The sequence below is a fragment of the Diadema antillarum genome, unplaced genomic scaffold, assembly GCF_040938485.1.
Source record: "Diadema antillarum isolate AM-2024a unplaced genomic scaffold, OU_Dant_1.0 seq00001880_RagTag, whole genome shotgun sequence".
Classification (NCBI taxonomy): Eukaryota; Metazoa; Echinodermata; class Echinoidea; order Diadematoida; family Diadematidae; genus Diadema; species Diadema antillarum.
In genome coordinates this window covers 55,661-81,625 of record NW_027272548.1, presented here as the reverse complement: position 1 = coordinate 81,625, position 25,965 = coordinate 55,661, and the positions used below count along the sequence as shown (strand labels likewise).

At 38.5% G+C, this 25,965-nt stretch overlaps 1 protein-coding gene across 1 annotated transcript in view; it reads left to right on the top strand.

Annotated features, from left to right (window-relative positions):
* The window catches only part of LOC139712958 (oxysterol-binding protein-related protein 8-like), a gene marked incomplete at its 5' end in the record, with an annotated part of 30,700 nt that overhangs the window by 605 nt on the left and 4,130 nt on the right, over positions 1-25,965 (top strand). Inside the window, 14 exon segments of the mRNA XM_071624740.1 lie at positions 472-585; positions 11,269-11,337; positions 12,006-12,131; positions 12,560-12,785; positions 13,277-13,437; positions 15,099-15,277; positions 17,211-17,292; positions 18,131-18,229; positions 18,940-19,135; positions 19,750-19,847; positions 21,655-21,744; positions 22,441-22,476; positions 24,555-24,655; positions 25,420-25,605. Coding sequence (XP_071480841.1) covers positions 472-585; positions 11,269-11,337; positions 12,006-12,131; positions 12,560-12,785; positions 13,277-13,437; positions 15,099-15,277; positions 17,211-17,292; positions 18,131-18,229; positions 18,940-19,135; positions 19,750-19,847; positions 21,655-21,744; positions 22,441-22,476; positions 24,555-24,655; positions 25,420-25,605 — 1,763 coding nt within the window.

The following is a 25,965-nucleotide window of genomic DNA, read 5'->3' as shown; positions in this document are numbered from 1 at the left end:
GGTTGCAAATGGGAAATAGAAATCCTAAGTATGTCATGATCACATTTACTGACTGAAAAGTCTCCAGTGAAATATGATTTCTCAGACTTTGTCCCCACTTCCCCCTACCCAAAAAACCTTGAAGTAATAGTTGCGAAAATGGTCGTCAGAAAACCACATGTTTTAAGGAAATTGTATTAAAAGTAGGCTGATTTCAAAGCAAAATTCCTAGAGTAACAAGTTTCATAAACACAAGCAAAATAAACTGCCATATGATTTATTGATTTTGAAACATTTTTAGACATTAAAAATTAGACAGAAGATGCTTAACCTATCAAACACTAAATTAGCAAGCTTGTTTTATCACTTAAATGCGGTGATGACTCACATTAGGACAGATTACATACTGAAGCAATTGAGGTCATGCTTGAACATGCTGTACACTTGTTTTAATTCTTGCAATCCCATTCTCTGTCATTCTCTCCACGTCAGGCGCAAAAGAAAAACTACCGGAGGGAGAAGAAGCGAGTCACCAAGGAGCTGCTGTCGGCCCTCAAGGATCCCTCAATCATCGTCATGGCGGACTACATGAAGGTACGACTTGCTGCCCCGCCCACTTACTGCCCCGCCCACTCACTGCCCCGCCCACTCTCATTCTGGGCTGGAAAACATGCTCGCATTAGGCCACATTTTTGGGATGAAATTTTACCTGAATTAATCATGTTTACAGAAAAGTTACTGATAGTTCAGACAATCAATGCCATTTCATGTAATTTTGCAGACATCTCTGATCTGTGAGAGTGTGTGTGTGAAATTTACAAGTTCTGTTTATATTCTTTTGCTCTCTTTTCTTTTTTTGTCTGAGGTTTTGTATAACTTGATTATTGCTTGGTTAGTTTTATTTGATTTTTTTTTTGTGTTTGTCTTTTAGCGTGAAATTTCTTTTTACATAATAGATTCTTAGTGAGGGTGAGTTCAACGCAATATCCGCACATCTTAATTCAAGTGGGAAAAGAAACAATGCAAGACTGTGGGCTAGCTGCTTCCCCTCCTTGAAAAGGGACATAATTCACCATTTTGCATCCATATTATTTTCACATCTCAACAACTTTAGAAAAACAAAACACACTTTTGGATTTCAAACTGAGACCCTCACTTCAAAAGAAAGATGAAACACATATATATATTACAATTGATTTTCCCACAAAAAGTCATCACATATTCATATGTTCTCTCAAGTGCATAGGCTTTGAAAAAAAAAATGACACAAAACATATTTGATTTTAAATATTTTACTTATCAATGGCTAAAGAGTCATAAATTGTCATGATTTAGCGAAAACATTTGTGGTGAACGCATTCTTTCTCAAGACGCTGTGAAGGTCCACCATGTATATTTACACACAAAAAAATAAATTTAAAAAGATATATATTATATACATCTTGTATATACAACCATTTAAATCTTTAAGTAATTCCTTTTATCCCTTTTGGGGTGGGGTGGGGGATGGGGGCTGATTTACAGCAAACCAACTTGTGCATGAGTGAGGAAAAACATTCAGAAGCTGATTATTTGTAGCATTTCACTTGTTATTCTTATGAAATCCAAGAAATCTTTTTGGGTCTGCACGTTGATGATGCTCTCAGTGTTTTGATGAGGGCCAAAAAAAGAAAGAAAGAAAAATGGAAACATACTAAAATCACATAAAACTGCTCATAGACTTGTTTATCTGCTGGGAGAAAAAATCCACCCACTGGATATTATTAGAATTGAACTTATATTGAAGTAGAGATGACATGTGCAGTATCTGCTCCGTCCATTTTATATTGATTGACTTCATCAGGCGCCTCCTATTCGTTTGTTTGCCAAATTGCATGTTGTTGTTGTTTTTTTCTGTTATTCCGTCTGGCAGGTTGGGTTGATTTGTGTATCAAGTGCTAAGATGCACCGGCCTACTTCTGTCTATGGTTGTTTTTGAGTGCGTGTGGCGCATACTAAGCTTAATCAAAATAGCATCGTTTAATAATGATACATACGCAAATGCCCACTCTGTTATAGTCAACTGCTACCCCCCCCCCCCCCCCATCTTTCCCTTCCCCCTTCCCCCTCTGCCTCCCCATCTTCCCCCACCCCCTCCCCATTTTCCCCCACCCCCTCATTCCTCTTGCCCATTTAGAACTTCATACAGAGTAGGGTTGCTAATGCTAACACTGCAAATAGAAAACGCCTGTTGTAGATCGCTGTCCCTCCAACTAACTGATGCTGATCTCGCCATTCCGGTTTCCACGGCGATACTTTGCCTCATTCTTCACCCCCGCTTGTGAAGATCAAATGAAAAACAAAGTGTTTATGCCTTAGACTCTCTCTCCTCCTCTCTCTCTCCCCATCTCTCTCCATAGAAAATATCCTATGTAGTCATAATGGCTGTGCCCAAGAGAGACCTAGGATTGTATCTATTCCTAACGATTCATATTCTTTGCATGTCATTTATCACAAAGTTTTACTCATTTGTTGGAGCAAGGGAGGGAGTTAGCTCTAAGGGGAATATAAAAATTATTTTCAAATAAAAATGGATAGATTGAAAGATAGGTAACTGGGTAGGTAGGTAGATAGATACTAGATGTAGATGTAAGAATTATTTTCAAATGTCTACATATTTTGTAGGAAAATGACATACACTGCATAAATTTATACAATTTGTAGATTAAGTGGGAAATTATGTATTTATTCATTTATGTTCTCTTTTTATGGGGTAAAGTGGGGTGGGCATGAGGATGAAATTGTCTAGCCACTGATCAAATGAACTCATTTCTGCACATTAGCACAACAAATACCTCCATTTAAATCCTGGTTTGTATGTGCACTGTATTCTAATACATTGATATTCAAGGTGGCACTTTTAGTTGCATGGTATACTGGGTGCTGTTTGTGCGGACTCGTGTACTTTTTATAGCAGATGGTGCGATTGTGTTTTTACTTTCCATAAAGGCACAGAATATTCAAAGCCATTGGTGTACAGAGGCCCCTAGATATTCTGTTTGCCATATCAGGACTGTCTTTTATCTCATGATGTTGATTGCGTTATATTTGATAGTGGGTTTGAGATTTTTTATTTTTATAAATCTCGTTGCTCTCTCTCTCTCTCTCTTTCTCTCTCTCATTTAACCAGCAGTGAGTGTGCAGTAGAGATGATAGCATTCGATGTTGACTAACCCATTAGATGAGACATTCTTTACCGGCAGAACAGCAGCAAACCAAACCGTCTGCACACCCCTGTCTGGGCTTGACAAGACAATTTCCTGCTCCTACTCTTCATCATAGCTCCTGTTCTTGTTGAACAAGAAATAGAAATAAAAGATAACGATGAAAAAGGGAGAAAAAAAAAGCTGTGCTAATATAAGAGGGAGAGTGACATTAACATGTGCATGCGCAAATCACATTCAGCCATGACAACAGATGCAGCGTACATTAACCATTATTTTTTCCCACCTAATCATGTCTATTCTTAGTTTACGTAGGAAGCTGTGGTACATTATTCCCTATTTAGTGAAAAGGGGAAAACATTAGAGAGAAAGAGAGGGAGAGAGAGAGAGAGAGAGAGAAGGAGAGAGAGAAGAGGACCCTATCAATATATCAATATGCACATTGATTATTGTTGTCATTGTGTGTGCATCATTCAAGAACCGACAAATAAAGATATTAGTGGAAAAGTGAGCAAAGAAAATGGGATTCCATCGGGATTCGAACCCGAGACCTCCGGATTGCTAGACCGGTGCTCTACCGACTGAGCTATAGAAAGCCCTAGTACAGTGTTCGTCCCAGAAACCCTTAATTCTCAATGCTCGGGTGGTCAGAAGCTATAGCAGTGTGTTTGTGTGTAACACACACGCACACACTTGAACCTGGCATAAACCCGAAGGATAATTCAACTTGGGGATAAATGCGAGGGATCACCGAAGTGATGCAGCTTTTTGAGTTTGTAACAAATAAAGACAGAATAAACTGACCAGAAAGAATATAAATTATTAGTGGAAAAGTGAGCAAAGAAAATGGGATTCCATCGGGATTCGAACCCGAGACCTCCGGATTGCTAGACCGGTGCTCTACCGACTGAGCTATAGAAAGCCCTAGTACAGTGTTCGTCCCAGAAACCCTTAATTCTCAATGCTCGGGTGGTCAGAAGCTATAGCAGTGTGTTTGTGTGTAACACACACGCACACACTTGAACCTGGCATAAACCCGAAGGATAATTCAACTTGGGGATAAATGCGAGGGATCACCGAAGTGATGCAGCTTTTTGAGTTTGTAACAAATAAAGACAGAATAAACTGACCAGAAAGAATATAAATTATTAGTGGAAAAGTGAGCAAAGAAAATGGGATTCCATCGGGATTCGAACCCGAGACCTCCGGATTGCTAGACCGGTGCTCTACCGACTGAGCTATAGAAAGCCCTAGTACAGTGTTCGTCCCAGAAACCCTTAATTCTCAATGCTCGGGTGGTCAGAAGCTATAGCAGTGTGTTTGTGTGTAACACACACGCACACACTTGAACCTGGCATAAACCCGAAGGATAATTCAACTTGGGGATAAATGCGAGGGATCACCGAAGTGATGCAGCTTTTTGAGTTTGTAACAAATAAAGACAGAATAAACTGACCAGAAATAATATAAATTATTAGTGGAAAAGTGAGCAAAGAAAATGGGATTCCATCGGGATTCGAACCCGAGACCTCCGGATTGCTAGACCGGTGCTCTACCGACTGAGCTATAGAAAGCCCTAGTACAGTGTTCGTCCCAGAAACCCTTAATTCTCAATGCTCGGGTGGTCAGAAGCTATAGCAGTGTGTTTGTGTGTAACACACACGCACACACTTGAACCTGGCATAAAGATATTAATAAAAAACTAAAAAGATTTGAACGAAAATACCAAAAACAATCATGGTGGATTGGCTTTGTATCTATATATTTATTGGACCAACAAACTTTAAGATACATGTATTTCATGTCGTCAAAAGGAATGAAACACTGCCCTAGGCCTCAAGCTTAGAAACAGTGATAGTCACCTTTGTGTTTTTCATGTGGGTTTTTTTTTTTTCTACAGTTTACATTTTTTTTTCTATGTCATTGTCTTTGTTGTCTGGCTATTGCCTACAGTGTAGTTTCCACTTAATATGAGGAAGGAAAATGTGCTTAAGCCTTATCAGAACCCATTCAGTCACTCAAACCATAAGTGTTTTTGTATTGAAACTGATAAAGCCCTTGTGCTTTTATTTGGTTTTGTTGTACATTTTTCTTTGTCCTCCTTGTGATGAAGAACTATTCAATGTGCTTTGTTATGTGCACCTGTGTTGAGTTCTCGAAAATAGAACTTCTCAACTTTACATTTTTTTAAGAGGGAATTTTGTAATATCCAGTGGAATGAGTGGTATTATTTCTACAATTATGATGCAAATTATGTGCATACATAGTGTTTGATACATACAACATTCTTCCAGAATATAGTAATACCCTGTGAGATTAATTAGTCTCTTTGCAAAATGTCGCAGTCCAAAACATCCTGCAAAGTTTAAAAAGATGTCACTCCAGGTCATGATATTTCTGATTGTTAAAGTGTACCAATACCCTGTGGGTGAGTATTATGTTTGCTATATTTGCAGAATAAACTTGAGACATGCCCTCTGCAAAATATTAGTGTGAATAACAAGTTGTGTGAATTGCCCTACCTTTTGCACAGACGTTAATGATGTTCATAGTAGGCCCAAATATACTGTAAAACACAATATTTTCGCGGCATGAAATTTTCATGAATTGGAGCCAACGGCCTTTTTTGCGGCATGAAATTTTCGCGAGTTGCCTCTAACATTCAATGCATATAGTGTAGACAAGAACTTTCACATGCATGTTAATGTCACGAATCTTGGCTCTCGCGAAATTCGCAAAATTAAAATGCATGCGAGCATTCCTCGTTTTACAGTAACAATGGCAGCAGTGCCCGCCAAAAAAAAAAAAAAGTAAATAAATGGAGAGAAAATGAAAAGAAACATCTGCAGGGTTTGCTCACCATTTCATAGGAAGGACCCATTCCATCAGGCTTCCTGTTCGCCAAGGTTGAATTGAGTCATACCACGCTGTGACCTCAAAACCAACATTTTTACCACAAAGCTGGTTACATATTTGGCAGGATCGAATATTATGAAATGCTGGCAAGGTTTAGGGGGGAAAAAATTAAAGGCAGGAGAAAACAAAACAAGCAATCAAACAAAAGCGTGGTTCCTGAAATAGTGATTAGAGGTTTTTGTAGAATGTTTATAATCTAGTAACTTCCAGCAGAGGGCTGGAATATGAGAGAAAGAAAAACAGAAATGAGCAAGTGATGTAAAATGGCCCTAATGTTGCACAATTCATTATTGTTTTGCAGCAATCAGCCAGCGATTTGCAGTAATAGAGAGCAAAAAGTGAAACTTTAAATCAAACCAGATTTCTTTTAGTCATCAAGAAAAAATGTCCTTGGTTCTTAGGACATGCTGGGAATTTTTAGGAAAGGATTTTTTGTTTAATAGACATGAGTGTTATGTACAAGACAAAATATAGTGCGATAATAAGACACAACCACTGGCATATTTTTACATAACTCTCTGTATGCCCACATTTATTTGCACTCCCGACTCAGTCGACGGCTTTCCAACATCGCACATTTCGCTCAAGCGTGCATTCATGCACAAAGCAATCGATAAATCGCAACATGCCACAGTACATTGTAAGCTTCATTAGTCACAGTTTTGTCAAAATATTTTTATCACTGTCAAGCTTTCAGTTTTTCTCTACAGCTTATAATAGCTGTTCTGTAATTCTATCATGAACACCTCTGTAAAAGCTTTACATGGCTTTGCAAAATGAAATGTTTTCCCTATTAAAAGCGTTCATTACGGTCTCAAAATAATGTGACACACAGGGGGTTTACGCTGTAGTGGATAAGAGTTACTGTATACTCTAAAGATATATCTAGCGAGTCTAATTTTTGGCAAATTGCAACATCCCGACAATTTCACGAGTGGTTCATTTGGGAACGTGGAGTACAGTAATGAACGGAGAATGATGTATGCGTGTATGTTGAATTCGTGTCAAGATCAGGGTCAGTTTTAGAGTAGATAAATATGTGAATAGTGCACGACTCCCAAATTTCATGAAATTAAAAACTTCTTGAAATATATTGTGCAGACAATAGATACCTAAAATGTCCATTGATATTGTTACTTCTTGCAGCAGTGGCCATGCCTCTGGTTTAGAGAGCTCCATAGCTTTAGAAACGAGAGCACTGCACAGTACCTGTCATGTGCTTCTGGAGACGAAATCAGGAGAATAATTAGCACTGTGAATCACTCGAGGCAGAAGACAGGGGTTGGCAGCGTGGTATGTTTTAAAGGCACATGGTCCCGGTGGTTTAGTCGAATGCGTACACGGGCGCACGGCGCAAGTTTCCTATAGAGACCTAAGCTATCGACTCCTCTTTAGCGCTTACGCTTTGACCCGTTTCCCCGAGTCCGAAGAAGTCCAATCCACTGTATAGTCAGTGGTCCGATCACAGTACAACTCATGATTTGGCTGAGGGGGATGACAGCTTTAGCAAACTTCTTTTGTGATGTCATACTAAGAAGCACATATGCAGGCACCCTGGCATTACTACAGACTGTGTGATGTGCAGAGAAGACAACAAAGGCAACGTTACCTAGCAGCACCTACGCGCTTTACTGTTGATGACAGCGCAACTTCGGCAATCTTCTTATCAATGCTAACATGATCGGCATGCAGTATAATCAACAGCACCCCTGCACCCACCAGGACTATGCGCCTTTAATAGGACGTGTAGACGCTCCATGTTTCATCAGGAGCGACATTCCAGGATAGACCACATTAGAGAAGAGTGCATGGGGGGGGGGGGGGGGGGACTGCTGTTTCAGGGAGAGGAATGTGTCAAAGAGTGTGCACAGCTGTCATCTCGTATGCTTTTTTATGATATTACGGCTGTAGATGAATATTAAACCCAAATATTTAGTAGAAATTAGTCGAAACATCAGTGAAGTTTGAGGAAAATCGGACAAAAGTAATGAATTCTTAACTCGTTAAGGACAAGTCCCGAGTATACTCAGGCAGGTGTCTATGGGAATGCATATTGTAGCAAAATTGGTCTGTCCTAAATGGGTTAAAGTGCCAGTGCTGCCATTGCTGGATATTAAAGAAGACTACAACATTTTGTGTGGACAAGGATATAAAGAAAATACAGAGAAAATTCAGCATATTTTCACTTTCTCTAGCATATTAAATGAAAGAGCACTTGACTTTAAATACATGTACACTGTATACATTGGAACCTCTTTGAGAAAGCACAGAAAATGCTATTATCTTTTTGTCAGTAACAAGTTGAATGAATGAGTACTTTCATTAAAAATATGTATGTTGTTGTCTTTGTCTTGTTTAATGATAGATTTGTAGAGATGAGGTTTGTAGGATACTACCCTGCCAGAGAAGACATGGCGACATTTTCATTTCGTAGCGATGAGCTGCTTCATTTTTAATGCCAACTGGAGCTCTACGACTTGGTATCGGGGTCGATGCTCTTTGGATGCGTTTGAGAGAGGCTAATGAACCCAAACCTGATTATTGGCATCGAAGATGAGCGAGAGGCAAAGGTGGTACTGTAAATGTTGTAACTGATCGGGAGCAGGTGGAAAATAAAACGAGGTTCCAACAAGTGCATCACAAAGAGTCGGACGGTTGCAACACCATTCTTTTTTGTAGGGACGAATACCTCCGTGTAATTTGACTGGTTTGGCGCATCAATCATCTCCGTTCACGCACAGGAATGATTGACTTGTTCACCATGTGAGAGACACAGGGAAAATTATACAACCTTGCAGAGACATCAATCCATGGCTAAATGTAGAGTGTCGTGCGTAAACCCATCTCGTCAGTCAAGAGCTGTCTCCCCTATTCAAAGTGCATGACCTCTGTCGTGATGCAGTGATGTTGATTTCTTTATGTGCTATGTCAAATCTATGTAACTTTCGTAGAGTTCTGTTGCGCTGGACATGTATTGAGCAAAGTTGTAGAGAAAATACCAAGCTTTGCTTTAAATAGTGTAAATTCTATACATGTCAAATCTATGATTGTTTTTCTTTCAATTGACCAGTTGCTACAATACTGTAAAACATTACTTTTGCACACAAAACAGTGGCATACACTTCGAACACCGATTGCTAGTCAATCACCACATAAAATGCAAGCTAAATATGTGAGGAACGGAATCGCGAGAAATGCTTTCATTGTGCTGATACATTTTGCGATTTATAGATCGGTTTGGGGGGCTTTGTGCGTTTGAGCAGAATATGCAAAGTTGGCACGCCATCGACCGAGTAAGGCGTGCGAACGTGGCACATGAAGAGTTAATGCAGCAGTCATGCTGAAGCCAAGAAAACAGTTTGAGGGCCGAACTCCATATAGCGTAGTTGTCCTTAGTCCCACATGTGGTTATTTGACAGACTGTGCGCACAGAGCTACTGCCACCATCGAATCATTTACATTTAGGATGGTCCACAACTTTGAAATTTTAGCAGAGCTACCACTCTTATGCATTTTCCAATATAGTTAGTAAGGATGGGTCGTTGCTGTTTCGTGAATGAGAGTTTTTCAGATGTCAACATTTCTTTAATATTAAAGCATGCATTCTATTTTTTCGCTATATTCTAAGTGTCTTATTTGCAACAACAACAAAAAGAAGTTTTTCATGACCTGCCATTCGTATGTGTTACATATGATAGGAAGGATTTTTTTTTTTCCATGAATAAGAAGATTTGTTTATTGACTGTTTTTCAAATGTCAATATTTATTTCCTTTTTGAAGCTTGATTTAGTATGCATTCTATGTTTACTATGTTTAGGAATCCAATTTTTAACCAAAATATCACTTTTGTCTTTAAAATATGATTTTATGCTGCATCAGTATGTTTGTATGTGTAATTTTGTTAGTATATTATTTTTCATACAGAAAATGGCAGCCAGTGTGTATGTGGCATACGGGAAACATTTATGTATTGTACATCAATATACTTTCGTGAAGTGTATGAGTTTGTGTCATCACTAAAAAAATCTCAATAGCCCATTGTAGCTGGGTCTCAGGGTCCCTTGAGCATTGCCCTGGAAGCTCAAGGGTTCTACAACAACTCGTAGATGCTCTCCGATGCTATCTTAGCCCTATTTAGTTTCAAACAATTGACTGTGAGTGAATGAGTCGTGATCCGGGGACAAGAGTCCTTCCATTGTCGGGATGACATTAAAAATAGCTCTATGGACACAAATGACCCATTAGCGGGTTTCCTATGATATCATCAGTGTGTCAAAAATATTTGGTGTGGCACTTTTGTTTTTATTGAATTGAGGTGGTTTATTGATAAGAAAAACAAACATATGGTATAAAGTAAAAACATAGCAGCTAATAGGCTGAATTGCTGTTTATACTTCACAATGAGTTAAAATTAAACTGAATTACATGTACACACTGGAGACTCTGAGATGTAGATATGAAATGATTGATAAACGTTAACATAGCAATATATACAAGGTAAAATCTTTAATTATTGTATAAAAATATTTACACATAAAAGTGGAATGTGAATCTAGTTTCTAACTTTCTTTTGATGGATGACAACAGCAGAAAACATTCCTATTCTCATTATTACCTACATGTATATGGACCAAAAGGTTAAATGAAATAAATATATGATAATTATATTGAAGGGTTGAAGGGTTGGTCCGTCGGGGATTCGTGCTTGGGTCTGCCTTAACCGCTATGACATCTCTGTGGCCGAGCGGTTTAAGGCGTTGGCGTTCCATGCCAAAGACCTGGGTTCAATTCCAGGCGGAGACCAATTTTTCAACTCTTGTGCTTGTCAGAAAAGGAGGAACAGTAAGAGGAATAATGATTTCAAAGCTATGGACCTATTTCTCCTTCCTTTCTCATATCTCATGTATGATAATATATATATATATATATATCATTAACTTGATCCCGATACTTGCTACTCTGCTATTCTTGAATAGAATGTAGCCAGTCTTTGAGATCCGAGGACATAAAGATATTAACATCTCGCTGCAGCATATGAAAATCCCACATGGACCACCCTGATCTTAGTAACTCTTCTTCACTGCTGCCTTTCAATTATCAATTTTGATGCTTTAATTTCTCTTTCTTTCTCTTCTCATTTTCTACTCTCCCCTCCTCAGGTGCGAGGGAGTTTAAAGGATGGACTAAACTCTGGTGTGTGCTCAAACCGGGTCTTTTAGTCATCTACAAGAGTCCGAAGGTAAGTCTGATCTTGCCTCTTATTTCTTGACCCACACTGAGCCTTTTCATCCAGTCAGCACTTTGACTTTGCCGGGCTGTTTTTGTTTCTTCCCTTGTTTTAATACTCTAATTTTGTCCCACTGATCAGGTTAGATACCTTGAAACTAGCCGTCATTTTCAGTGATAATTATTAATGGCGGCTATGATAGATTATAACAAAAGTAGAAGATTGATAAATGATGACAATGATGTTGATATTAATGATGATAATATGAACGATTAAAGAGTAGTAGTAAGATTAAAGTGTGTATTTCAATGTGCCAACTCTACATGGTACCATGGTCAAGGCACAGCAAGAAATTATGTATGCTTACTATAGATGTATGAAAGCTCAATAATGATAGTTGAAAGGTAGGGATTAGATTATCTCATTAATCCTCATAATCCCTGTTGTATCACAATGTACAGTATGGACAATTTTTTGGTTTGTTTTTGTTTTTTTTGTAAGCGACTTCACATTCTGAGCTGCTTGGCAAGTTGTAGCTGAAGTGTGTGGCTGCTGAGAATGTGTACAACTTTTACAGGGTTTAAACTCAACATGGTTTCTCATTCACAAATCCTCTTCTCCATTTATTAATCATAGACTTATTCGTCCCTGTGTCTCGTTCCATTTCTCCCATTCTGCAGCACGGCCAGTGGGTGGGGACGATCCTCCTCAACAACTGCGAGCTGATCGAGCGGCCGTCGAAGAAGGACGGGTTCTGCTTCAAGATCTATCACCCCCTTGACCAGTCAATTTGGGCGACCAGGTGAGTCAGCAGTTTTAGCGTCGCGGTTTCGTGAAAAAATGTCGGCATTTACTGCACGAAAGCTACAGCACTGTTGATTGCAGTTACCATGGCAACTATAGTCTCTGAATACTCCCAACTGATTGATTGTTTCAAGGATGCTGTTGTATGAACAGGAGATCTGGCAGGTTACAATTATTATTATTGCAAACCTGTTAAGAGAACCAGGCTCTGGATTTTCTCTGTTAACTCTATGTTTTTGCATTGTTTTTCTGTTAAGGTGCATTATAGGTTTAAATATTTTTTTTCTTCTTAACTTGAAGTCCATTTGTAGCGCTGTTTGGGTGGAAACAGACATCTCCAACTTCTGCGTAGGATACTTTAATATACAAAGTATGATGGCATTCAATTTACCAATGATATATTTGGTTCATTTGACTCAACGTGAATCAGGGTCCCAAGGGGGAGACCATGGGATCGATCACCCAGCCGCTGCCCAGCAGCTACCTGATATTCAGGGCGCCCTCGGAGGCGGATGGCAAGTGCTGGATGGACGCCCTGGAGCTGGCCCTCCGGTGCTCCAGCCTGCTGATGCGGTCAATGCGGGACGACCCCGCCCTCGCCACGGAGAGGAAGATGAACGACAACGAGATCGAGAACAAGCACTTCAAGCACGAAGGTTGGTGGCAGTCATGATACTCTAGCTCCGGAATCTTTCACATGCATGAAACTTTCACAAATTTTGTGGAGCCAAGATTGGTAAAAGTAAAATGAAAAGTATGAGTGCTGCTATCATTGGATGAGAAGACTATAAAAGTCTATGACATCATTGTAAGACAGTGATGTAAAGAAAATATAAACTAAATTCAAGATATATTTATATTTAATTTGAAATCTTTAAACGTCATATTTTTGAATGGATATTCCAATTTTTCTCAAAATTTCACTGATGTGTTTTACTAAATATTGCTGCTTTCACTCAATCTGCATATATATTTTGGATGAACTTGTTCTTTAACCTTTCTGTGTGTCAATGAGCCAAATGTGCACAAATTCCACAAACCTAAGGACAGGAAATGAATGTAGCACTCAAAGAGTTAAGGGGTTAGAGGAAGCTGGAGAATCTGAGGACAAGTTTGGATGAATCGAATTCAAATCTTTCTCTGCCAGGTCTGGACGAGCCGGACGCAGACGGCGAGAGGGAAAAGGACAACGACAGTAAGAGCGAGAGTGAGGGGTCGGAGGTCGAGGAGCTGGCTCCCCTGGAGACCAGCCAGCAGGAGGTACAGGAGACCACGTACGTCCCCAACATCACCGAGGAGCTGTGTGTGGTAAGTCTGGTGGTGGTCTTGTCTCGTTTGGTGTTTATTGTCAAGTCGCTTTGCATGCTTGCCTGTTTGTTGTTGTTGTTGTTTCTTTTTCTGCACATGTATACATATGTACATGTAGGTCCTACAGTGTTATGTGCCTGAAACACTGTAGAGTAATGGAAAAAGGTTGTGTCCTCTTAACCCATTGAAGCTGTTGAAGACGAGTCCCGAGAATACTCGGGCAAGAATCTATGGGAAATGTGCATTGTAGCAAAATCAGTCTGTCCTCAACGGGGTAATACAACAGCGTCAGGTCTTCATTGACATTGTGTATAAAGAGATCAATGACTGCCTCTGATGCAGTCCCCATAGGTAATTTAGATTACACACACTGGACTTGAAATAACTTGGCCAATTTCAAATCTGTTTTTCCGTAGCTCAAGACCATTGAAAAATGGCTCTAGGCAGACAGTGACTCACCCAGAGACTCTTGCCCGGTGCAAATGAAGGGTTGATTTTTGAGGGTGATATTGATTATTCTTAAGGGTTGTTAATCTGAAAACGAAATAAAATTTGTAATTCCGAAGGTTCGTTAATCCAGAAAGGAAATAAGATTCGTAATTCTGAAAGTTTGTTAATCTAAGAATGGAATAGGATTCGTAAATCCGAAGGTTCATTAATCCAAAATTGAAATAAGGTCGTTGTTATTCACAATGTTCGTGAATCCAACAATGAAGCACAGGTCATCAATAAGATTCATAATTCCGAAAGTTTGTTAATCTGAGAATGAAATAGAATTCGTAATTCCGAAGGTTCATTAATCCAAAGTTGAAGTAAGGCTGTTATTCACAATGTTCGTGGATCCAAAAATGAAGTACAGGTCCTCATTCCGAACGTTTGGTAATCCTTAAAGGACAAGTCCACCTTCATATACATAAGGATTGAGAGAATGCAGCAATATTAGTAGAACACATCAGTGAAAGTTTGAGGAAAATTGGACAATCCGTTCAAAAGTTACGAATATTTTAAGTATCTGCGCAGTCACTGCTAGAAGAGAAGACCACTACAGTGTATGATGTCACATGCGTACAACTATATAAGGAAAATAAAAAGAGAATTTCACAATACTTTACTTTCTGAATAAAGTGCACATTTTTTCGACTTGCTACTGACGTATATTGAAGGTAATATTATTCCCCCTGCCTTCTGAAAGAGAGAAGTCGAGTGTTCTTTTGTTATGCAAGAAAAATGGAAATATGTTGAATTTTCTTTATTCTTTCTTTATATCGTTGTACTCATGTGACATCACAAGCTATAGTAGTCTTTTCATCCAGCCGTGACTGACCAGAAAGTTCAAAAATTCATAACTTTTTAACGGATTGTCCGATTTTGCTCAAACTCTCACTGATGTGTTCTACTAATATTGCTGCATTCACTCAACCCACATGTCTATGAAGGTGAACTTGTCCTTTAAATGAAATAAGGTTCATCATTTCGAATAATGCCCACCCCTCATGGTTCACCCCAGGTGACTTGTAATAGTCAGGAAATGTTATCAACCAGACACATTGATGCCATATGCTTGAAGAAGAAGAAGATTCCAAATTTGTTATTTTGAAGCTTCCTTATCCAAAAATGGGGGACATTATTTGATATTCCATTTGTTCAAATCACGCCCTTAGGACATCTCCCAGACAGAGACCCTCGGCGAGGAGAACAAGAGCCTGATCTGGACCCTCATGAAGCAGGTCCGGCCCGGGATGGACCTGTCCCGCGTGGTCCTGCCCACGTTTGTCCTGGAGCCGCGCTCCTTCCTGGACAAGCTCTCAGACTTCTACTTCCATGCCGACATCATCTCAAAGTGAGTCCTCTATCTGCTCTATCTGTTCTACATCATTTCACCTTTGACCCCTAGATTCCCCCAAAACACAATTCTGTGGTTTGGTGCTGTATGATTTTATTAGATTTTTTTTTCCAATCTTCCATGTTGCCATTTTGTGAGGTAGAGTGAAAAAAAAAAAAATATTCTCCTTAATTTAGCTGTTTGCCGTCTATACATTATTGTACATTATTGTTGCAGAATTTTCAAAAAGCCTCCTTAGTGCTAAATCTTTGACTGGTTCTCAAATTGGTAACTCCTTTCTGAAAATCAACATTCCTGCTTCCCTCTCAAATTGAGAATTTCTTTTTCGAATATGCCATAGCTTTGTATACTATAAATTAATTCAACAAGTTCCAGTTACATTGTAACTTCTGGTTTATTTGTTTTTGTTGTTGTTGTTGTTGTTGTTTTTTTTTTTTTTTTTTTTTTCCTCTGTGGGCACTGTCTATAGGATATTGGCATGCAGTAAGCTCAGAGTTGCCAATTTGAGGATGACCAGATGGTATATAATTTTAGGCTTTTTTTAAGGAAAATTATCCTAGGATGTGAAAGGCTATTGTACTACTTTTAATTTTTGCTATACTCATGTTGATTAGCATTTCTTATGGCAGAGTGCCACATTCATATTTTTTAACAATCTTTGAATAGCCAATTGTCCATGCCTCCTTATCTGGCATGGCAGATTCTATTGTTTATGTCACCACCCAGCGTCCCAATCAAGCTTGTGTCCTGTTTATTATTCCTGATACAGTCATCCATACTGTTATTTATAAAATTATAAATCTCTAAAATGAACCATGTACTAGAGGTTTGCCACTGACTAGAAACTCACTGGGCACACCAAGAGATAATCTGGATGCTGATGTTCAGTTTAAAAAAACAAACAAACAAACAAACAAACAAACAAATGACTGAATCAGGCATCTTGATTATTATTTTTTTGTGTGTGTCTTATTTTGACAACTCTGAACATCAGCTCAGATACATACATCTGTTTATTGTCTTGTAGAGTGTGGTTACGTAATGCACGCAGAAGAACCATTTCCATTTAATAGTCAATCAGTGCATCTCGGATATGAGCCACTGTGTTGTATTGCAATCATTCTTGATACGGTCAAATATTGACAACAAAAACAGTTTTCCATTGTTCGATATGAAGAAACAAATTAAGACTGTCAAAAAATTAAAGACAGAAGAGAAAAATGTATGCATTGTGTTTGCATTTTCGATTGCAGTAGCCAGTGCAGCCTACAGTGCAACTGTGCAACCTAGCTCCACCTTGTCTTGTAGACAAGAGTATAAAATGAAAGGGAAGTTTGCAGAATGAAAAGGTTTCCTGTCAATAGCCCTAAGCTTTTCTTTATACTGGATTTGGCTTTATAGCCCCATATCAGGACTATCTTCAGCCCCCAGTTTGTCCTTTCCCCTTTTATTAACTTGCATGCTTAAAAGCACAGTTTACCATTGGGAGCAGTGATTTAAAAAATGCACATGCGTAGATCAGTTGTATCACAAAACATCCTACCATGTAAAAATTTTGCAATAAAGCCTAGAATATAAGGAGATATCACTGTTTTTCTCAATAAACCGTTACTGCAGACGGTTTAGTCTAGAAACATTTTTATCATAACTATTGTTCACATTTTGTATATTTAACAATACTTAACATTAATTATATTGATTCAAATTTGTTACATTGGTTGTTTCTATCCCTAATTCACATTTTAGAACTATTTTAAAGCACTCTGTTTCATCTGCAAATGGTATACTATATGTGAAGCAGCAGCTAGCAAATTAATATTACCTCAACCCAGCAAGTGGAGAGATCACCGTGGTAAATTTTAATGCTGCGGGGAAAAGAGCCATCTGTCTGTAACTAATAAGCACGTCTCCATCCCAATCTATGTTACAGAGCCGTACAGGAGGAAGACCCATTCTCACGAATGAAGGAGGTCGTCCGATGGTATCTCTCAGGGTTCTACAAAAAGCCAAAGGTACGAAAATCTTTGATATCCCTTCTGCATTTCTTGGGCAAATGCCAGTTGCCTTTCTAATCTAGTGTTATAGCAAATTAGAGTGGTCAACGAAATTGGAAATCGAGCACTTGGTGTGTTCCAAAAGGTCAGAGCCCTCTTTGCAAAATGCTCACATTTTCTTCAGAATGTAGGAAACTACAGCAGTTGACAAAAATAGAAATGGAGCTGTGGGCATGTGTTTTGGGACATCAAAGCCCTCTCAGCAAAATGCTCACATTTTCTTGAGAATGTAACATTTTGACAGTGATTTGATTAGAAGAAATGAATTCTGATGTAATTCTGTACACATATGAGACACGATCAGAGTACTGCTCTATCAACCCCTTACCATTGAGAAATAAGAACTAGCCATAGATTTTAGTACATTACTCGTTTTACTCCTATAAGCAGTGAGTTTATTCTTCCATCATCAGTATTTGTACCATTGGCAGGTGGATAAGAAAAAAAAAAAGGAAATAGTTTGAAAAATAAGCAAATCTTGGGTACAAATAAAACATAGATTTTGTAACCATGAAAACTGTACGAACCTAATATTTTGCTAGAAGCTGTTTCACTTTCAGTTTGGTGTACATCTCTTGTGTATGTTTTCTTTCAATATTTGAGCCATCTTCATTGTTTTTCTTTCAGCAAGCCCAATGTATATCCAAACTAATTATTGTTTTCTATACACACAAGTTTCTTGTGTTGTTCTAGCCCAGGTGCATACTCAAAATGTTCCTGGACAAGTGGTTGTGGGATCCATCAAAACTGTGCATTTTGACATATTTTGCATTTTCCATTGCTTGTATTGTTTCAGGGCCTGAAAAAGCCATACAATCCTATCATCGGCGAGACATTCCGCTGTATGTGGGAGCATCCAAAGACCAAAACGAGAACATTCTACATTGCTGAGCAGGTGAGGAAAAGACCACTGTTTAAAAGCAAAGCCATGTGGAAGCATGTGATGATCATTTCCATGATGGTAACGTGTTCTCATGAAGTATAAATGCATGCAATGCATTACAGTGAGAACATTCTGACATCACAATCATAGAGAACAGTCCTGTTGCCTGTTGGTAGTCAAAGTTTGGTGTGACAGTTGATGAACTACATTGTAGATCTATATTTACAATTTTTAGAAGTTAAGGAATGCTTATGTGCCATCCAGCACACAGTGGCAGGCAAAAGTTCGAACAGAACAAATATATCAAAGACAGTGCTTGAAAATGAAGGTATAAAGCTTTGCGTGGCATTGTGTGTGTGTGTGCGCGGATGTGGGTGTTCATGTGATTGTGTTTTGTGGTGGTCCTGTTTTTTTGTTGCAGGTACAGTGTAGCTGTTCCTGTTTCTTCCAGTTACCTTGTTCTACTCTTACTTTTTTGTTTTCAGTACATCAATATCAAAGTGATTTATATGCCCTAGTTCTAGATTTTACCAAGGGATAAATCTTCGGCATAGATTGTTTTATGTCAAACATGATTTTTTTTCAAAGGCAACATCTCTTTTGATGCACATATGCTACCTGTCAGAAAATATATCGTAAGTTAGCTCCTCTTTCATCACATGAAAATATCTCACCATCATTGTTTTGAGTGGATGTGTTCTCTCTCATTTCCATGGCAACAGGTATCCCATCATCCGCCGGTGACGGCCTTCTACATCACCAACCGGAAGGAGGGCTTCTGCATCAGCGGCAGCATTCTTGCCAAGAGCAAATTCTATGGGAACTCAGTCTGCGCTGTCATGGACGGGGTGGGCAAGCTGACCCTCTTGGGGCGGGGCGAGGATTACCTCATCACGATGCCCTACGCAAACTGCAAAGGTGAGGATCGATGGTATGGAGTTTAGACTTGATATGTATGTAACCTGTTGCCCCATTTAACAAAAAGTATTGCAAACATTAGCAACCGAGAACTTTAAAAGAGGGGATTTTGCTGAAAGTTCACTCTTTTCAAAACTTGAAAATTTGATATCATTACTACGCCCAGTCAAAGTGTCAAAGTCTGTGATTTTTTTTTTCTTTTAACCCAATGAGGATGAGTCGCGAGTATACTTAGGCAGGTGTCTATGAGAAATGCTTGTGGTAGCAAAATCAAACCGTCCTCAATAGGTTAAGTTTGAAACTTTTCAGTCGCAATAGAAAATATTTGTATACATGTGGTGTTTACACTTGACTTCCTATACTGACAGAATAAGAAAGAAGTATCACTAATTTCATGAGTTGTTAATTTCATGAAAACAGTCGGCATACAAATTTGTGAAATAGAATCACTGCGAAATATACAGTGTAAATCTCCATGCCGTGCATGCATTGCTTCAAGAGAAGAGAGAGACAGAAAGAGAGAGGGAGAGGGAAAATGAGAATTGAATGCGTTTTGTTTGTTTGTTAGTTTGTTCATGAGAATGACCCATATTCCTCCGCTGTGTACATGCCAGGTATTCTGTACGGGACACTGACCATGGAGTACGGGGGGAAAGTGACGCTGGAATGTGAGAAGACGGGCTACAAGACCGAGATTGACTTCAAGCTCAAGGTAACCATAGCAACATGCCATCGATTATTGCGGATCAGATCAACCCAGTTCAGAATGCATTGTGTGTGTAACAGTCAGGAAGATATGCAAGTTGTACATACTATCTTACTTAGTACATTATTCTTTGTGATTCAGTTGGAAACGCTCCACTGAAATTATGCACAAAATTAAGTAATTTGGGAATTCTGAAGTATACATGTTTTGCAGACACATACAATCATGTACAGTGTTTAACAAATCATATTACACTTGTAGCTGATCAAATTATTACCTTGGAACTCTCCCATTATTTTATGCATTGAAAAGAAAAATAAAGGGATGTAAAAAATCATGGTTCTGCTCAATAATTCAGCAACTTCAAACCCTTCCCTTCCCCAGGAAAGTCATTGGTTATTACATCATTATGATGACACTTATTTCTGTAATCCTCCACACTCATACACATGTATTTTGGGGGCCACTTTTGCTCCAAGCAATGGCATATATGTGACCCTGCATCAACAAAAAATCGCCAGACATGGATTTTTAGCTAAGTGCAGATTCTGAAAGAGCAGACTCTAAGCTTTAAATTGATGTATAGCTCAATTCAAATGGACTCTAAACCCATCTATTAATTTATTGGAAAGAAAGCCACACTCTGGAAAAGTGTGAACTGAGAAAAGAAGCTCTGAAGTGCAGCGTCTATGCAAGAGCTTTTAATCACACCAAACTGTGCTAGCGTGCCGTGAATGGGACAAAAAACAGGATGTAACCCACCGGAGCAACAACAATGAAGGGATTATCAGATTAAGCTGACGTTGAGCATACTCTATGAACACATTCTGTCCATGATTAATGCCAACTTTCAAAGCAGTAGCATTATCCTTTCAAAAGTTATTAGAGTTGAAAGTGAAGAGCTTGCATAGGATTTTCAAGAAATGAAAAGGGGCCTCTAAGACGTACTTGATCACACTACTCTAAACAAAAAAAAACAAACAAAAAAAAAAGATTTTAGAAAAACTGCTGAAAACACACTTTCCCATTTATTTTATGATCCCAAACTTAGGAACAATATACACTGTAGAAGAAAAATAGCTCTTTCAGAAAATATGAAAAACTCAAGATCAACGTGGTTGACCTGTTTCACCTTTATTGAGTCCTCACGTAAAATCAAGGGGTGCGACTTTTTGTTGATTTTCTGATGCACAGTCACATATGATAGTCACCTGTTCTGTCTCAAAAAAAGCAGTTGTAGTCACTTTAATATCAACCAAGGTTTTGTATCAAATATCAATGTACATGTACACTGTACAATTTGTTTGTTTATCACCTGATTATTGTATTATGGAGATAAGACATTATTGTTTATTTTGAAATGAATGCAGAAAGGTACCTTCAACTGGCACCTCTGCCCAAAAATAGCATAATTACTTCCTTTTTGAATATTGTTGAAAATAAAAGGACAAAATAATCAGAATATATGTGTATTGTGTATTAGGTACATGTAGTAAGGGACCTGCGAGGTAGTGGTATTCTCACCTCATTCAGTTTGCACAAACAATATACATGTATAACCAACATTACTTTGATGGTACTTGTCAAACTTCGAAAGATTCATCTATGCTTTGACCAATCTTACAGAAACTGTTACCCTCCCGCTGGTTTGATTTCACTTTGTGCATTTATTATTGTAAGTCGGCTTGAATTTCAAGTGGCGTTTTCCCCTTTGAGAGTGAAATTCCAGCCAAGTTATGATTATGCGCTTATACAGTTGTAAGTGTTGTTCTCATCATCATTATATCTACTGCAATCTGATTCCGTCTCGCAGCCATTCCTCGGGGGAAGTGACTCATCCAATCAAATCCAGGGCAAGATCAAGTTCGGCAAGGAGACCCTCGCCACGCTTAGCGGCAAATGGGTGAGTTGTTGTTGTTTTTTTAATTTATTTCATTATATTGTTGTTGTTGTTGCTTTTGTTGTCGGTTCTTCCCCATTGCATTCGTACTACCATATTATTGTAATACCTGCATCTTTACATTTTGTGGTATCAGTTTATGTGCAAAGCTCCCCTGTGCGATCAGTAAGATGAAATCTTACACCTTGTCTGGGTATTACACATACAGTCTTCATAGAGATTATTAGTGTTACAACCACCACCAACACCATCATCATCATCATCATCAGTAGTGGTTGCGTTTATACCAAGACCGCGTTTCAAACTGACTTCAAGTCTAATTCTACATTCAAAGATAAAATGTTACGCTCCTACTTTTACTAGTTTGAATTGTTGGAATAAAGCAAGAATGGAAATAGATAGCATCACTTTTCTCAGAGCTCCTACCGAATATCTCTCTTTTTTCAACAAATATAAGAAAAGATGCGTATTTGACTCATAAATATGTCCTAATTTTTTATTTATCATACTTAATGAATGCAATCTTTCCATTCTTTCATAATAAAGGTACAGGTTTTCTTTTGTTTTTGTTTTTTTCCTCTTTGCCTTGATAAGTGTTGGCAGCCTTGCTTTTAATAGTAAATATTCAAATAGATACAGTAATCGGTGATTTGCTATGTTTCATAAGCTTTTTGTTTGCGTAATGTATTTCTTATGCAGGATGAAGAAGTGTTCATCAAGGACAAGAAGACAGAGGTAAGGGACTTAAATCAAATGTCCATTTGCTGGGATAAGTTTTGCCTAAAGAGCTGACAGTTGTGGTATTTCATCATTTAAATCCTCAACTCTTTGTGCACAACAGTGTAAACCCCCAAGGTGCCACATTATTCTGAGACCGCAATACCTGAGTGTTTTTGGAAAACACTCTGTTTTTCAAAGCCATACAACTTTTTATGGAAGTGTCTATGCTACGACTGCAGTACAGCAAAGTTGTAAAGAAAATCACAAGCTCTGCAGTGATACATATAATTGTTACATCTTACGATAATTCTATGACTGTGACACTTTCAATTTATGATGGCGAATTGCACTTTATTTATTAGTTTGTGTGCGGTTGAGAATTTGAGCAAAATATAAGTCGACTGAGTTCAGCATGTAAATGTGGCGCGCATGAAAGAAACTATTTTTGATTTAATACAAAGTCAAACAAAACTATACTGTTAAGGGCTAACCATGCCTTGTTTTGCAAGGGAAGTACTCTAAAGATACAGGATGTGGTTGATGCATAAAACCAACAAGACTCATGCCAATAAATACAGTCTGTGCATACAACATTCATATCATATCTTTTGGTTGCAGAAGTGCCTTAATAGGTATACTAGTGTTATTCATCATGAGCACAATAATCACAAGGTGGTATATCAAATGATAAGCTCTATTAACCCATTGAGGACGAGTCCCGAGTGGAATCGGGCAAGTGTCTATGGGAAATATGTGTTGTAGCAAAATCAGTCCATCCTCAATGGGTTAAAGTTTGGGATCCTTGTAATGGCATATCACTTTGATACCAGTTTTTAGCTTTTGAGCACTGTGTGGTGCACTCATTCCTGGCTTTCCATCCATCAGAACTTACTCTGCATGCAATGAAATAGGTTCTTAACCCATTGGAGACTAGTCCCAAGTATACTCAGGCTGGTGTTAATGGGAAACATAATATGTGACCGTGCACCTCAAAACGAACATAGAGTCGCACACACTGATTTTGCGTGAGGACTGAAAATAAGTGAAATGGGTCAAACTAGCCAAACCTGACTTTTTCATATTTTCTGAAAGAGCGGGTCTTCTTTTACATTATGTTGAAATTTGGAATCATAAAACGGACAGGAAAGTGTGTTTTTTTAGCAGTTTATCTCGAACATTTTTGGTAGAATAGTGTGATTAGGTGTGTCTTTAGAATCCCTTTTTCATTTCTGAAAAACTTTGTCCACACTCTTCACTTTCAACTCTAATAACTTTTGAAAGGATAGTGCTACTGCTTTGAAAGTTGGCATTAATTATGGACAGAATGTGTTAATGAGGCATGCTTAATTTCAGTTTAATGTTATTATCCCTTCATTGTTGTTACTCTGGTGGTTTACTTCCTGTTTTGTGTCCCATTCATCACAAAGCCAGCACGGTTTGGTAAAGATTAAGCTCTTGAATAGGCACTGTACTTCAGAGCCTCTTTTCTCAGTTCACACTTTTCCTGAGTTTGTGCTTTCTTTCCCATATTTAGATAGGTTAGGAGAGTCCATTTGAGTTGAGTTATATATCGTTTTAAAGCTTAAAGTCTGCTCTTTCAGAATATGGTCTCAACCAAAAATTCATGTCTGGCGACTTTTTGTTTGTTTTGAGGTGCAGGGTCACATATGTTATAGCAAATTCAGCTCGTCCTCAACCGGTTTCAGAGTATTTATAAGGTGTCAGTGTTTTCTTATTTTAAGGGGGTGTTTGTTGTTTTGTTTTTGGTTTGTTTCTTTTTTCCCAATAATTTTGTGAGTGGTTAAAGTTGCAATCATGAAGTACCACGACAGTAATGAACAGATAAATGTTGGTGTGCACATCGCATGAATGTCAGGATCAGATTTGATATTATGGCATGTTGTTGTATTCGCAAATAGCATCCGACTCGCAAAATTTGTGAGAAAAAATCCCTTCAAAATACAAGTTGTACGTGGCATATACAGTACAATGTACATGTATGTGGCATTATGACCATTGTACCTAAGGATTGAGAAACATTCACCTGAAATATTGGAGGGTAACGATGCACTTTGAACTCCCCTCTCCTCCAGCACATGGAGCAATTTTGGGCCGTCACCCCCGAAGTCAAGAGGAATCGATTAAGGAGATCCACAGCTGTCCTGGAAGAACAGGGGGAGTTTGAGTCTGAGAGGTTAGTGGAACCTGCCTTGTTTGGCAAAATTCTTGGTACCATGTGTTCATCCGAAATTGATTGTGTTACCTTTGGTTATTGTTACTTTTTAAGTTTGTTTGTGTGTATGTGTGTGTTAATGTGCTTTACTTTTCTGTTCTCTCTTCCTACTTGCCTCTCTCTTCTGCTCTTTCCTTCTCTCTTTGTGTCACTGACAAGATGTTTATCAAAAATTCAGTGTTTAACCATGGTTATTTTAACTGTGTGTGCGTGTTATGTGTGTACCTGTTTTTTTCTCTTTCTGTCTCTGTGTCTGTCTGTTTGTTTGTGTGTTAGTTTTTTCTTGTTTTGACACATTAAAAGACATCACATAACATCACACCAGACATGTTTCAATTATGTTCTGTATATTTTATCATTATCTCTTAGTTTTTGTTTGTCTTCCATTAATTTCACAAGTTGTCTGAATTAATGTGTGGAATCAACTTTCAAAAGTTTTGCCTCCACTTACAGAAATGCAATGTGTAGTATTTGCAAGAGGGAAAATCGAAATTAAAGTTTTCCTCATTTTTGTCACTTTGGTTCTCGTTGGTAAATTTAACCACTCCAGAAATTGTCCTGCAAGTCCAAATTTGCAGAAAACTATGTGAGAAAATAAATGACAAATAATTTTTTTGTTTTAATTCTAATTTGTTATTTCACATGCCCTATGCAGAGAGATGGTGTTTGATCGTTTGCATGCCGTTATGTATGGTATCCCATGAAATTCCTATCCCTGTGCGCAGACTGTGGTCCCGCGTCACCGAGGCGCTGAACCACGGCGACGTGCACGAGGCCACGAAGGAGAAGTACATCCTGGAGGAGGAGCAGCGAAAGGGGCACAAGGAACGCAAGGCTAAGATGGTAGAGTGGATGCCACGCCTCTTTGAGAGGGACGACATCACGGGTGACTGGATCTACAAGCACACGGAGTGAGTCCGTCATACCGTACCGTATGTCCCCCAAAAAAAACTTACAACGGGACCCTCCGCAATGATATCTTTAAAAAGAGTGAATCTATCCAAATGCAAATTCAGGGTATGAAACTATAGCTCATTTCCCACATCTTACAGAAAACCCCAATCGATTTGCTTCAGTGGTCAAAGAGAAATGAGGAATTTTGTAGAGGATGTCAAGAATCTCTTCCCTCCAAGTTCTGTCTATTGTATTCACACACAGAAGTATCGAAGTGCTAAACTTGGAAGAATCAGACTCACAACATGCTTTACAACATTCCACATTTCTCTGTGACCGCTTAACCAAATTGAATGGGGTTTTCTGCAAAGTAAAGC